This window comes from Nesoenas mayeri (genome assembly GCF_963082525.1).
Source record: "Nesoenas mayeri genome assembly, chromosome: 5".
NCBI classification, from domain to species: Eukaryota; Metazoa; Chordata; class Aves; order Columbiformes; family Columbidae; genus Nesoenas; species Nesoenas mayeri.
In genome coordinates this window covers 57,712,499-57,724,985 of record NC_137548.1, presented here as the reverse complement: position 1 = coordinate 57,724,985, position 12,487 = coordinate 57,712,499, and the positions used below count along the sequence as shown (strand labels likewise).

The 12,487-nt window shown below is 38.9% G+C and overlaps 1 protein-coding gene across 6 annotated transcripts in view; it reads left to right on the top strand.

The window, feature by feature from the left end:
• Positions 1 to 12,487, top strand: part of DENND5A (DENN domain containing 5A) — a 70,341-nt gene that overhangs the window by 42,631 nt on the left and 15,223 nt on the right. For 2 of the 6 annotated variants that reach the window (XM_080345810.1, XM_080345809.1), the window contains exons 9-16: positions 103 to 253; positions 821 to 914; positions 4,003 to 4,134; positions 5,748 to 5,900; positions 6,694 to 6,798; positions 9,036 to 9,120; positions 11,052 to 11,136; positions 12,139 to 12,267. In XM_080345810.1, the coding sequence (XP_080201936.1) occupies positions 103 to 253; positions 821 to 914; positions 4,003 to 4,134; positions 5,748 to 5,900; positions 6,694 to 6,798; positions 9,036 to 9,120; positions 11,052 to 11,136; positions 12,139 to 12,267 (934 nt within the window). Of the gene's footprint in view, positions 1 to 102; positions 254 to 820; positions 915 to 4,002; positions 4,135 to 5,747; positions 5,901 to 6,693; positions 6,799 to 9,035; positions 9,121 to 11,009; positions 11,137 to 12,138; positions 12,268 to 12,487 lie in introns of all 6 variants that reach the window. The other 4 variants (XM_080345812.1, XM_080345811.1, XM_080345814.1 and 1 more) reach the window with 4 other exon arrangements.

Genomic DNA, 12,487 nt, shown 5'->3' with positions numbered 1-12,487 from the left:
CCTCTCTTAAATTTGAGATCCACTTTCAGTTGAGGATGTGTGATTATAGATACATGCCCAATTAAGACATCTTTTAAAAACGTAACTTTCTTACTATTTCAGAGAAATCTATTGAATTAAGGCTAGCAAAAATAGATCACACAGCAGTCCACCCACACTTGCTGGACATGAAAATTGGACAAGGGAAATACGAGCTTGGATTTTTTCCCAAGCTTCAGTCTGATGTTTTATCTACCGGACCAGCAAGCAACAAGTGAGTAAGCTGGGACAACAGGTGCTGGATGTTGGCAAGATCTATAGAATTGTACTAGAGCAGAGATACTAGTAGGCAATTCATTATCTTTTTTTTAAAGTGAGAACAATTATTTTTTTCCCCCCTTTTTTTTTCCTCCCACTTCTTTTAAATCTGGACTTCCAAAAGCAGCTTCTGTTTGAGGTTATAGCTGATGTACTTTGAGTTACTTATAATTACTGTTGATATAAAAGCAGATCTTCTTATTGGATCTCAGTTAAGAGGTAGCAAATATTACAGAATATCTTCTTATAAAAACTTTGAAAGAAGAAGAAAAAGGTGTAAATTGTAACTGGATATCATAAAAGAATGGAAAAATACAGAGCAAGTGTACGTGGTCTAATTTTCTGAAATCCCTTGGTTACCCAATGTTGGATTCTTCTCCAGAGATCCTTTGTGTGTATTGCAGCTGCACTTTGTCTGATGTAATTGATGTCAACGTGTTCAATATACAATAAGTATTTCCCCCATGTCACCACCCTTAACCTAACTCTCGACATTTGCTTAATAATATTCCTCCATCTGTAGGTGGACAAAGAGAAATGCTCCTGCACAGTGGAGGCGGAAGGACAGACAGAAGCAGCACACAGAGCACCTGCGTCTGGACAATGATCAGAGAGAGGTGAAAATTGTTCAACTATAGAGATTTGATTTTTTCCCTAATTGCCCAAATGCTGCTTTGTAACATTTATGAAATGTCTAGAGAGTTACTTGCAGTCCATCTCTACTCTCCCTTATGTGTATTTAATAGAAATGAAGATTCTGGTCCTTAGCGGACCAAAAATACTTAGTTTGCTTGTTCTAAAAGTTATACCATTTTTACCCTCTCTCAGGAAAGTTCCCTGAAAATGTCATGAAACACTTTAAAGTGTTTTTTGTTTTTAAAAAAGGGGGTAAGGGGTAGGTGGGAATTATCTTAGCAATTTTTAGCCATCTCTTTCCTGTCTCTAAATAACTTTGTCATCCTGAGCTTCTTTTGTGTATTTGATGGAGGAAAGGTAACCACCTCCAGAGAGCGATTAATTTAATCCTAAAATCAGAAGCATTGCCTTTTGGAGATGCCAGTTTCTCCTCTGTAGACCATAAAAGAAGTCTTAAGGAGGCAAATTGACACACACCCTCATGCTAAGGTGGGAATGTGACTCCACCCGTACTTGTCAGGTTTGGGTCTGTCAGTTTTTACACAGCACAGACTGATGCTGATTTATCGCCCTTCTGAGCTGATAACTTCTCTCACCAGTGCTTCTACAGCTGACACAGTTATTCTTTGTGGTGGAGGGATTTTGAAAGATCTGGGTGATGTGTACTAATTACAGTACAGCTTCTGATTCATATGATACAGGCTGGAAACTGTTACGCCAAGTGTTGATTTATGGGTAATTCCAAAAATAATCTGCTTTAAAATATCAGAACTCATTTATTTTGTTTATTAACTGCAAAGCTTTACTTTTGTTTAAATGTGTGTTGTTCATTGAGGACAATATTCTTTTACGTTATGAAATGTCTTCAGAAAAGCTTCATTTGGAATTTTGAAGTAGTCTTGTGTCTGTTAGGATAGTGTTGTCAAAATCAAGTGTCTTTTGTCTGTCTAGTTCATTCCTTTATGGCAGCAGTGAGTTTAGTTGCCTTTCTATTGCACTCATTTCCAGAATTTTCTCACTAGTTTGTTAAAATTTTCTTGAAGTATAGTGTGAGCTGTGTCATCCATAACCAGGAGGTAGAAGAATGTCTGCGTAATAAAAAAAGCTACGAGTAGTTTCTGGCTTTGTCATGTTCTATATGCTCAGATCCCTCCTAAAGTACTTTTTACTTAGAAGTAACAGAAGTGAAAAATAGTTGATTTGTATCCTCATTATTGCTTTTAACAATTATGATGTTTAGGACATGTAAACTTCTGATATTTCAATTAGGTAACTACAAAGGCAAAAATCTACCTCTAGTCTCTGGGTTTTTTTGTTTGTTTTGTAGCTGACTCTTCACAAGTTGACTGTCCTATAGATTATCCTATAGAGATTATCCTATTTGCCACATCAGGTAAATCATTTCTGAGGAATAAAAATCACAAATACATGCTCAGGTGAGGGTACCAACTGCCAGGATAATCTGTGTTGGTGTTTTAGGGTTTTATGCTGTACCTTGTTGAGTACCTGACACTGACTGATTGGACGTTGACCCCTCTCCCAGGTGAACCAGAGACTTTCCTGTTAAGTCTGAAAGAACGGGGAGGGAGCCCTTCTGAGATGAACACTGAGCATCAGGCTGAGCAGGAGGCAGTGATTTCAAAGTACAGTGTTGTGAGTTTTAGACTAATTGAAGGTTTGGGGCAGCTAACAAAAAATCTCTGGCTTTGAGACTTAGTGGCTTTTAAATTTGCAGATATTTGTGCCCAGTGGAGGGCAGAGTTTACACCAATCCAATGACTGAACACTTCATTACTTATTTATTTTTATGTTGAATGCTTGGAAGTTCTGCATTGTATTATGTCTTCACTTTCTTCCTTTTCTGTTTTGCATGCTTGCTTTTGTTACTTCATATGTGCTTACCGCTTTCACTTTACATGACCTGCTTGGCTTTTTGCTACCAACTTGTCCTGCCAGCACCTGGACTTTTCCATGTCAGAGCTTCAGTTGCAGTTATGTTTAGACTGGGACCAGCATGATTGGCCCTTCATGCCCTCTATAAAATCTGTGTCAGAGCGTTATCTGGTATGTCCAATGCACAATATGACTCTAATCATAGTTCTGGATAAAGATGCATAATTTAATGTATACGTCATAGCTCTTTACTGCAAGGCTGATGGAGAAGCTGTGGTTTTCCCTCTCTGCAAAGATCATATGTTTCATAAATCTGTCTCTTCACTAATTTTTCAGTTGGTTATTATTCAGTGTAAGCTAGAGAAGTTACCTATTAATTAATCTGAAATATGTACTAATCCTGAGTATTCTGTCAGTGCCTGTACAGGACTTTATCACTTATTTATAGCTAGCTGTGCCCCAATCAGTCATTGATCACCTGACTTTCAAAACATTTCTCATATTATTCTTGTCTCTGAGGTGAAAACACTGGCAACTCCTTGATGGCAGTAACAGGAACAGAAAAGCTCTTTCAAGTATACTGAGTTCAAGACATGATTTTGCTCAAAAATGCAGATGGTTCACAGTCCAGAGCTGTTAGTAGCGTTTTGCAGCAGCTTCCTGAAAGACTGGGAGGGCGGGTAAGAAACAGGAGATCTGTGGGAACGCAGGGCATATCATAGACCTCAGATGTGAAGCTTCAGGCAAAGTTTTCTTGCAGTCCCCTTGTAGGCCAGTCTGCCCTTTCAATAGCCTCCATCTGAGTAATTATTACAAACTTAGATTTTATATGAAAAAAAATAACAGGACTGTTCAGAGTAGAGGAGGGAGTAATTGAATCTCTATGCATCTAAATATCCTTGGCAGTTTGTATTGTGTTTTTGTTATTCAGCAATGTGTGTTGTAACACTAGATAGACAAGGTGAATGGGGATTTGACCTCCAGTGAAAGAGTACCTTAAGTGTCTCAGCCCAATGTAATGCTGGATAAAAAAGGGGCCTCTTCTGAAAGAGGATGCAGTCCTTTCCTCTTTGTTGCACAGGGGTGGGTTACAAAGATAAATTTACCATTTTCTCTTGGCAAAGTAGTCTCACTTGCATTTTTATCTGTGTATGTCAATCTTCTACCCAAATACAGAAGTATATCCAAGAAGCCAGGAATCTGGGCAGCACTATTCGGCAGCCCAAACTGTCTAACCTCTCCCCATCGGTAATTGCACAAACAAACTGGAAGTTTGTAGAAGGCTTGTTGAAGGAATGCCGAAATAAGGTAATACGGAGAATAATTCTGTTCTCTTGCACCTCATATCCATCCTTTATGGGCCATTTTGTGGCCAATACGTTTGAACCACCCTCTTCTGCCATGTATTTCTGCTTTATCCACGTAGTAATTTTTGCATGGTATCTGTATAAAGACTTTTGCGTGGTAGTGAGGAATTAATGAAGAGATAATGTATTTAGAAATTCTGTAAGGAGTGGAAACTTTATCAAGCAGATTTATGATAGAGAATGTGAAATGATAGAAAAAGCTTTAATATTCTGATGGATCTTTATCATCCCACTGCCCATGTCTATTATAGTGTATTTCAGTTATCACTAATGAGACTATACTACTTCAACAAGAGTGACTATTCCAAAAGAGGAGGTTGTGGTGAAAATGTAGGAACTTTTCTCATAACTAAAGAAAGTGAGTTAAGAAACTTCTGAAACCTAAGTCTTCAAGCACTTAACAAAGAAATTTGGCATTAGTTTGTACATTTGCTTCACCAGTACATATTTGACAATAACATTTAATTCAAATGAACATAATGTTCATACTAACACTAAAGAGAATAATTATCAAGTAGACACATTCTTGCCTGAAGTCAGTGGAGGTAATATAGGAATTGCATACAACTTTTTGTAGAACCATGATTAGTATATGCATCTACTGCTGATTTCAGTTTAGTTTTCTGTATGTATGAAACTGTCCAATAATCCTCTTCTCTTAATAGAGGCAAATGACAGTGAAAGTCCTTGAGACTTGGCTATTTCACTGGGGGAAGGCAACTCTAGGGAATGTGGTGAGTCTGTTGTTAGCAGAGAGAGAAATTACCAGGGGAGGTGAGGAGGAGAAGAAGCTAGAGACTAACTTGGAGTTCTTAATCTCAAGACTGTGCTTAGGTGCCTGAGGGAGTATTGCTCATTTGAGAGCTACTCTAGAATAGCAGCAAAGATGCAAAAATGTGTGAGAGATGAGCAGAACTGATTCCCTAGTCATTTTTCCCTTGAGGTAGCTATATATTGTGACTGGGAGACTGCTGTAAGAGTTGGTGAGATCTTTGTTGACCAGTATGAGATAGTACATGATTTAGGAGAATGTGGCTCATCAGGAAACTCAAGAGATGCACTCCAGAATGGGTTTGATTTAAATGCAAATACCCTTCTGACAGAACAGGGTCTCACAGGAATGACATGTCCACCTGCTACCTGGAAGCACTTGTGCATGTTCACCTCCCCTGAGAGGAGGTGGACATAGTGTCCCAGTCCAGCACTCCCCAGGCTTTAAAAACACCCAAGACCTGTGTTGCCTCCAGCTTGCCAATGTGTGGCCTGCTGTTCCCTTTATTGGGGTAACTCTGTGGAGGCTTATGTGCCCATTTGCAAGCCTTGTTAGAGAGACAGGAGAGGCTGTAAAGTGATCAACATTGGTGCTGGCATGGCCTGAAAAACAGGGATAAAAGAAATGCAGTCCTGCACTGACTTCAGAAATACTGCATACATCCAGTTATTCTGCCACATCTTTGCTATTGTGTCCTTCTTTATTTGTCATTTAAAAAGTGTAAGTGATCTTGGAGGTTCCTGTGGGAAGAATTAACTCTTGTTTGCCTTGTCCTTTTTGAGACCAAGAGGATGTTGGTTGAAAAAATGGGTCGAGAAGCTGTGGAGCTAGGTCATGGTGAAGTGAATATCACAGGTGTAGAAGAGAATACCCTGATAGCCAGTCTGTGTGACCTCTTAGAAAGGATATGGAGCCACGGTCTGCAAGTCAAACAGGTGAGGAACAAACATTCCTATATGTTGCAGAGTGCGCTTTCCTACAGTCATGTTAAGCTCTTCCTCTCTTTGTTTTCAGAGGGTACCTGTTTTGTGTATATAGATGTGCTAAATACTTGTGTGTCTGTCCCCCTGGCCTTTGTTATGTCAGTTACTGGCCTCTTGTTGTCTCTGCTATTTTGCTCTGGTGTATGTGCAAGTGCGCATGTAGATGTGTTCCACAGATGACTTCTTGGAAGATGAGTGTTGTTTGTTTGTTTTTACAGGATGGTAAATAAAACTATTGACTCTTGTTGAAGTTGCAGAGGCTATAAGGCAGCACATGCTAAAGATGCTGTCAATGGGATATGGGGCATTTGTTTTCACAAAGGCTAATTTACTTTTTAAGAGTAAAACCATTGCTATTTTAGTTCTTCCTGAATAATGTAGGAATAGTTAAATGATGTTACAAATCACTAGTTAGAGGTGTTGTTTTTCATATGAAATTAATAATTGTTTGTTGTGCTCTTCTGTTTGGAGTCACTTGTGGGACTAGGTGGAGTTTGGAAGGCATTTGCCTTCTCCTTTATACAAAGGAATAGCAAGAACAGTGATGGTTATAACTTCTATTTTTTTTTTTTTTTAAAGAATGTGCAGAATAAATGTATTTAATCCAGAAAACTGTAATTCAGTATCTCTGTTCCCAGCACCCAAGCGCCAGTGTTTAAATCTGCTGTCCTTCAAACTATATAGCAGTTCTCTATGTGAAGATTTATCATGTGATTCTCTCCCTTCCCTCTTGTATATCACTTAGGATAGAAGCTGTTCTGCTTTCGTCTTAGAAGACAGAGCATCACTATACTCTGCTTCAACTCAGATTTGGGCCTTTCAGACCACCAGGCGGCCAACCCTCCATAAGGTTAATGCTTTGATTGATTGCAGATGTTGGCAAACAGTGCTGAATGGTGGAATAAATACAGTGGTGGAATATAATAGAGGCCTGATGGAGGAAGTGCAGTGTATTTCATGATCCACAGTTACAAAAAAAAAAAACACGACCAATTCTCTGTGTGCTTTGGCCTTTATTAAATATGCAAAAGCCTGCTGTTTTATACATTGATTTTATTTTTCAATGATGAGCCAAGGAAGACTCTTCTTTCTCAATTAACCATGGTAATGAGGATTACCTTCCTTCCACTGATCCCTGCTTTTACCTTTTCCCTGCTGATGAGCCCTGATAGTCCTGCATTAGCTACCTACTGATTCGTCGGTGTGCACAGTAAATCCACAGCTTCCTTTGCCCAGAGCGATGCAAGGAGAGTTGTTGGATGTAGAGTCTAATGACTGAAGTAGCCTGAACTTTCAGAAGGCCTTAGTTATTCCCTTGCCCGTTCGCTGTCCCACTGCTTTCCTTAGGCTGTTTTCCTTTCCCTTATAGATACAGCTTGCATCATCATTGCTATTTGGTGAAGTTAAAGGAGAGTAACATGATAGTAAAGGAAGCGGGCAGATAGATACTGCATGAGTTCTTACATTCATTATGATTGTTGACATCTATTTGCTCCAGGATCCTTTGTTTGCTGCTTAATGTGACCTGTTGCAGTTCTCCTTGCCATGGCAGCCAGTCGCTGATCACTAGACTGTGTGTGCATGTGTGTTTATTGAGAGAAATCCCACTTTGGATGTGATTGTTCCGTGGTTGATATTTTTCGTGCTCTCTTTTTATGTTTTTGTAAGACTTGCTGTTTTGGCTTTTGGTGTTGTATCTGTCACATACACACACATGAAGCATTGAGCTTCTCTGGATTTTTTTTATATCTTCACCACTGAATGCATATTTTTAATAAATTTCTCTCAAGACAGTTGTTACAGACACTCTAGACTTTATCTTCTGGAGGCATACAACTTCTGGAATAATCCCTCGTGGTCATTAGTTCTTTATGTCAACTGTAGTGAGCTTCGGGATTGAAGTGTTTAGAAATTTTTAAATATAGTTAAAAACCAAAAATTCAGGGTTGAACCATAACTACTGCACCTCCAGACAGGCACAGACGTGGTTTCAAATGGCACTGGCGGTGCTGAATTGACAGCTGTTACTTTCCAGTCATGGTTTCTTTCTGCACAAAGTTGTAAATAAAAATATGGCTTTTATCATATGACTGCTTTTCTGAAATGCAAAATCGCTAAATCTGTACTGCAATTTCAAGTTAATATAATAATTTGAGGATGATAAGTAATGCTAATTAATTTCCTCTGTAAGTAATTCCAGTTAATGTGCTGGAGAGCCCCTGTTCAGCTACTGCTGCCTTTCTGTGGCTTTACAAGCTTTTGATTTATCGTGCAGAATATTTTAGGATGAATACAAAAATCTTTTTAGTTTCCCAGTGAAATATTTCCTCCCCCTGCTTTAAGCCACCAGAAGTTTAAGCAAGCAACATAATGAGCAAGGTGCACCTTTCAACATTATTTGATGGATTGATCTACATCCCAAATTTTAACTTTTGAATTGGTTTTGTAATGTGGAGTGTTAGAGTATTCTTGCTGAAAAGCTTTTGTTTTCCTATTTGTGTTTTGGGTTGTCTTTTCTTACTGTGTGTGTGATTGTCCAAGTCCTTTGCCTGATGAAACTGAGGGGGATTTTTTTTGGTTGTGAAAACCAACAGCGTGCACCTACAGCCCTGAATTACCCTGAAGGGAACAGATGCACAAGACTTGCTCTGGGTGTAAAATGGTTTACTCAGGCTGGCTGAGTATCCCTGTTATTTCACTGCTGGAGAGGCAGGGAGGGAAAGACACATTGTACACGTTACAGCCTCAGACTTAGAACTCTACTTGTACCTAGTGTTTTACAAGCCTTTAAACGTTTTCTTGTCATGTTAACGAACTATGAGAAATGAAGTTCGATTGACTTTCTCCTGTTACCAGAAACGTTAAATCCCAGTAGTTTGACTCATACTTTTTCTTTCTTAACCTCTTTACAGCTCCTGAGCACCACCAACTTATCTAATTTTTGGTTTTTTACCAATGACTTTGTAGGATGAAACACATTTAAAGCAGGTTTTTGTTATGGCTGATACTTTCAATGATGATTTAAACTTCTTTTTTTAATTCAGCTGATAGCAATTTCTTAAACTATTTTTTTTTTCTTAATTGTAGGGAAAATCTGCTTTGTGGTCTCATCTGCTACACTACCTAGAAAACAGACAGAGAAAAGCTACATCAGGCAGCTTCAGTACCTCAGGTAAGACTGGCTTCTGCTGGCAGAAGATGATAAAAAACTGCCTGCAAATTTGCATGATGGTGAGATTGTTTCCTTGGAAATACCCTTCACTCAGTGTAACTGAATCAAGTATTCTGTCCGGTACAGAATTATATGGACCTGGTGGATTGTCTAAATATATTTTGTGAAAAATAAGCTAGTTTGGATTCAACCCACTCGTTTTGGTCTGGTATCTGACAACTGCAGTAAACAGATAGCAGGATTGTCTGATGTTTCGAAGATAGACTTTAAAATGGATTGCTCCAATATCCTGTTCTCCACATGACACATAGTCACTTTATGACTGGCAAAGCATATTATGTTATGGATAGGGGGTGGTGAAGAAGTACAAGCCTGTAAAATTGTGCTGTCCATCCTGAAGTTCTGCATCCTCTCTTGAAAAACAACTAAACAGTAAGCTTATTGTTTAAAAGAAAAACACATTTTAAAGAATACAAAAAGCACTGAAGAAACATATTTTAATTTTTGTTATATCAAGTGTTGCAGGAAAAATAATTGCACATAAGATCCACTGATAATCTGTTTCTAAGGTTATTAGTGTAATTTTTAAACACTACATCTTGTGTCTCATGGAGGCATACAGGATAACCTTGGAGAGAACAAGGGGTTTGTGGAGGTGGTGGGTGTCTTTTGTTAAAGTTCACAGAATCAGAGAATATTAGGGATTGGAAGGGACCTCAAAAGCTCATCCAGTCCAATCCCCCTGCTGGAGCAGGAACGCCCAGATGAGGTTACACAGGGATGCGTCCAGGCGGGTTTGAATGTCTCCAGAGCAGGAGACTCCACAACCTCCCTGGGCAGCTTGTTCTGTTACCCTTACTGAGGAGAAGTTTCTTCTCAAATTTAAGTGGAACCTCTAGTGTTCTAGTTTGAACCCATTTCCCCGTGTCTTATCATAGGTTGTCACTGAGAAGAGCCTGGCTTCATCCTCCTGACACTCACCCTTTATATATTTGTAAACATTAATGAGGTCACCCCTCAGTCTCCTCTAATCTAAAGAGCCCCAGCTCCCTCAGCCTTTCCTCATAGGGGAGATGCTCCACTCCCTTCATCATCTTTGTTGCCCTGTGCTGGACTCTCTCCAGCAGTTCCCTGTCCTTCTGGAACTGAGGGGCCCAGAACTGGACACAATATTCCAGATGTGGTCTCACTAGGGCAGAGTAGAGGGAGAGGAGAACGTCTGTAGGCAAAGAGCTGAGCGTTACCAACATGCACATGGTCCTATAAGCATCAAAAAAAAAAAAGAAAAAATTTGGGAAGTGTTAAGGTCTCCTGAATATTACTTGGTCTGTAGTGTTTTTGCATATCAGACTGAAGTTGCCATCATTTTTATGCTTTCTAAGTTAGGATTGATGACAGGGAGTATATTTAATACACAACTTGATTCTAGAGTGTATTTGAAAAATAGGAGTAATACTATTGTTTAAACAACCTCAAAATATGCTATTTTAAAAAGTAGTGCTGTTACAAGAGTGTGCAAAGTGATAGATCAGTTAAACATATGACGTAGTGTACTGAGTAAAACATCTTGAACACTGCTGGTGTCAACAGTGCCAGTCAGTTTTACTATGTAGAAAGAAAAGAGTCTTTAGAAAATAATACTTGATTTAGTATATGTCTTAAGCCATTTGATGTCATACCAATTTAAGCTGGATCTAAGCTCATTGATCTGTTAATGCCCAGTGAGTGCTGAGCTGCATTACTGTCTGTGTAGCATATTAGATTTTTGTGTCATTTGAAGTGGAAATATGCCACAGTATCTTCACTAAGCGGTGAGCAGTCAATAATGCAAGAGTGCAAGTTGGTGTTAATTCATCTTCTTTCTTTACTATTGATTTAAAAACTTTTAGATGGATTTCTGCTAACAAGAAATTCTGTTCTTCTGAGTCTAGGAATCCTTCTTGACTCAGAAAGGAGAAAATCTGATACCAGTCCAGCCATGTCACCTCTTAGAATCTCTCTCGTCCAGGATATGAGGTGAGTTTAAACTGTTATAACGAACACAGAAAACCTGTGAGATTTGCATACTTGTTGCTGTGTGTAGTGTTTACCATGTGGAAAAGTCTGTTTCATGTGTCAGGAAGGGTATATGCGAAGGAACCTGCTGTACTCTTTAGAAGTATATATTGCAACCTTTTCATTGGCCTTTACAAAAACATGTTTCATACTGAGGAGATTTTATGTTGTCACAGCTACTAGCTTATGGAAATACCCTGACACAGTTTTCATCTTTTTGTAAGTGTTCTGTATTGTTTTGTTTCCACAGAGATATAGGTGTAGCATATGTATTTTTTCACCAAGTTGATTGCGTAGCTCTAAGCTCATTCTTGCTTCTCAGTGAAGAAAGCAGCTTAAATAACTTGTTCAATCTAAAGAATGGGTTTATCTGCCATGGAGCACTGTAGTGTGAATAAAACTGTAACTTCTCAATGCCCTCTTTTCAGTACATCCAAGAACAATATACAGAACTTGTACAGTAACTTTGAAAGGATTTTTCTTTCCTCCATTTTCCTTACCAACATCTAATTTCTTCAGTGGGGAGGAATGAACTGAGGATTTTCAAGGGACATGCTTGTCCTTTCAAAACGTATCATTTGTGTCTTGTATGCAAGAAAAGCTACTACTGAGCATGCGAAGACAGCATTTAATTTTCCAGAGCGCTCAGCCATAGATATTGTAGTGATAAGGTTCAGAATGATTCTTACATCATGTGATGCAATGGGCCTGGTTTAGAATTTTGTAAATAGGGCACTGCATTGCAGATTTTTCCTTTTCGGGCTCTTATTCTTTTTCAGCTAGGTACTCAAGGAATTAAGATACTGCTGAATATTAAGGTGATAATGCCCCTTTTTTCCAGTAGTTTGTCCGATATTTTGCATTCTTGGCAAAGTTCCTTCTTTAGCCTACGTTGGCTCAACAGAACTGTCACACTTTGAAAATACTGAGCGTTGTCTTTGTTTTATTTTTATTTCTTTTCAGGCATATCCAGAACATTAGTGAGATCAAAACAGATGTTGGCAAGGCCAGAGCCTGGGTTCGCCTCTCCATGGAAAAGAAGTTGCTCTCTAGGCATTTAAAACAGCTGCTTTCAGATCATGAACTCACAAAGTAAGATGGTTTATCTTGGGCAAAGCTTTTAAAAATTAAGCCTGTTTAGTTGTTTGACTTCAAAAACCAGGAAGTGCCTATTCTTCCATCTGCTCAGCAGTGTGCAAAAGGCATAGAACAAACCAGCCTTCCAAGCGTGTGTCTGCCTGTGCATAAGCTATTTGGGAGTTGTGGTTCAATGCTGGGATTTTTCAGATACAGAATAAGTTTTGTCAGTGTA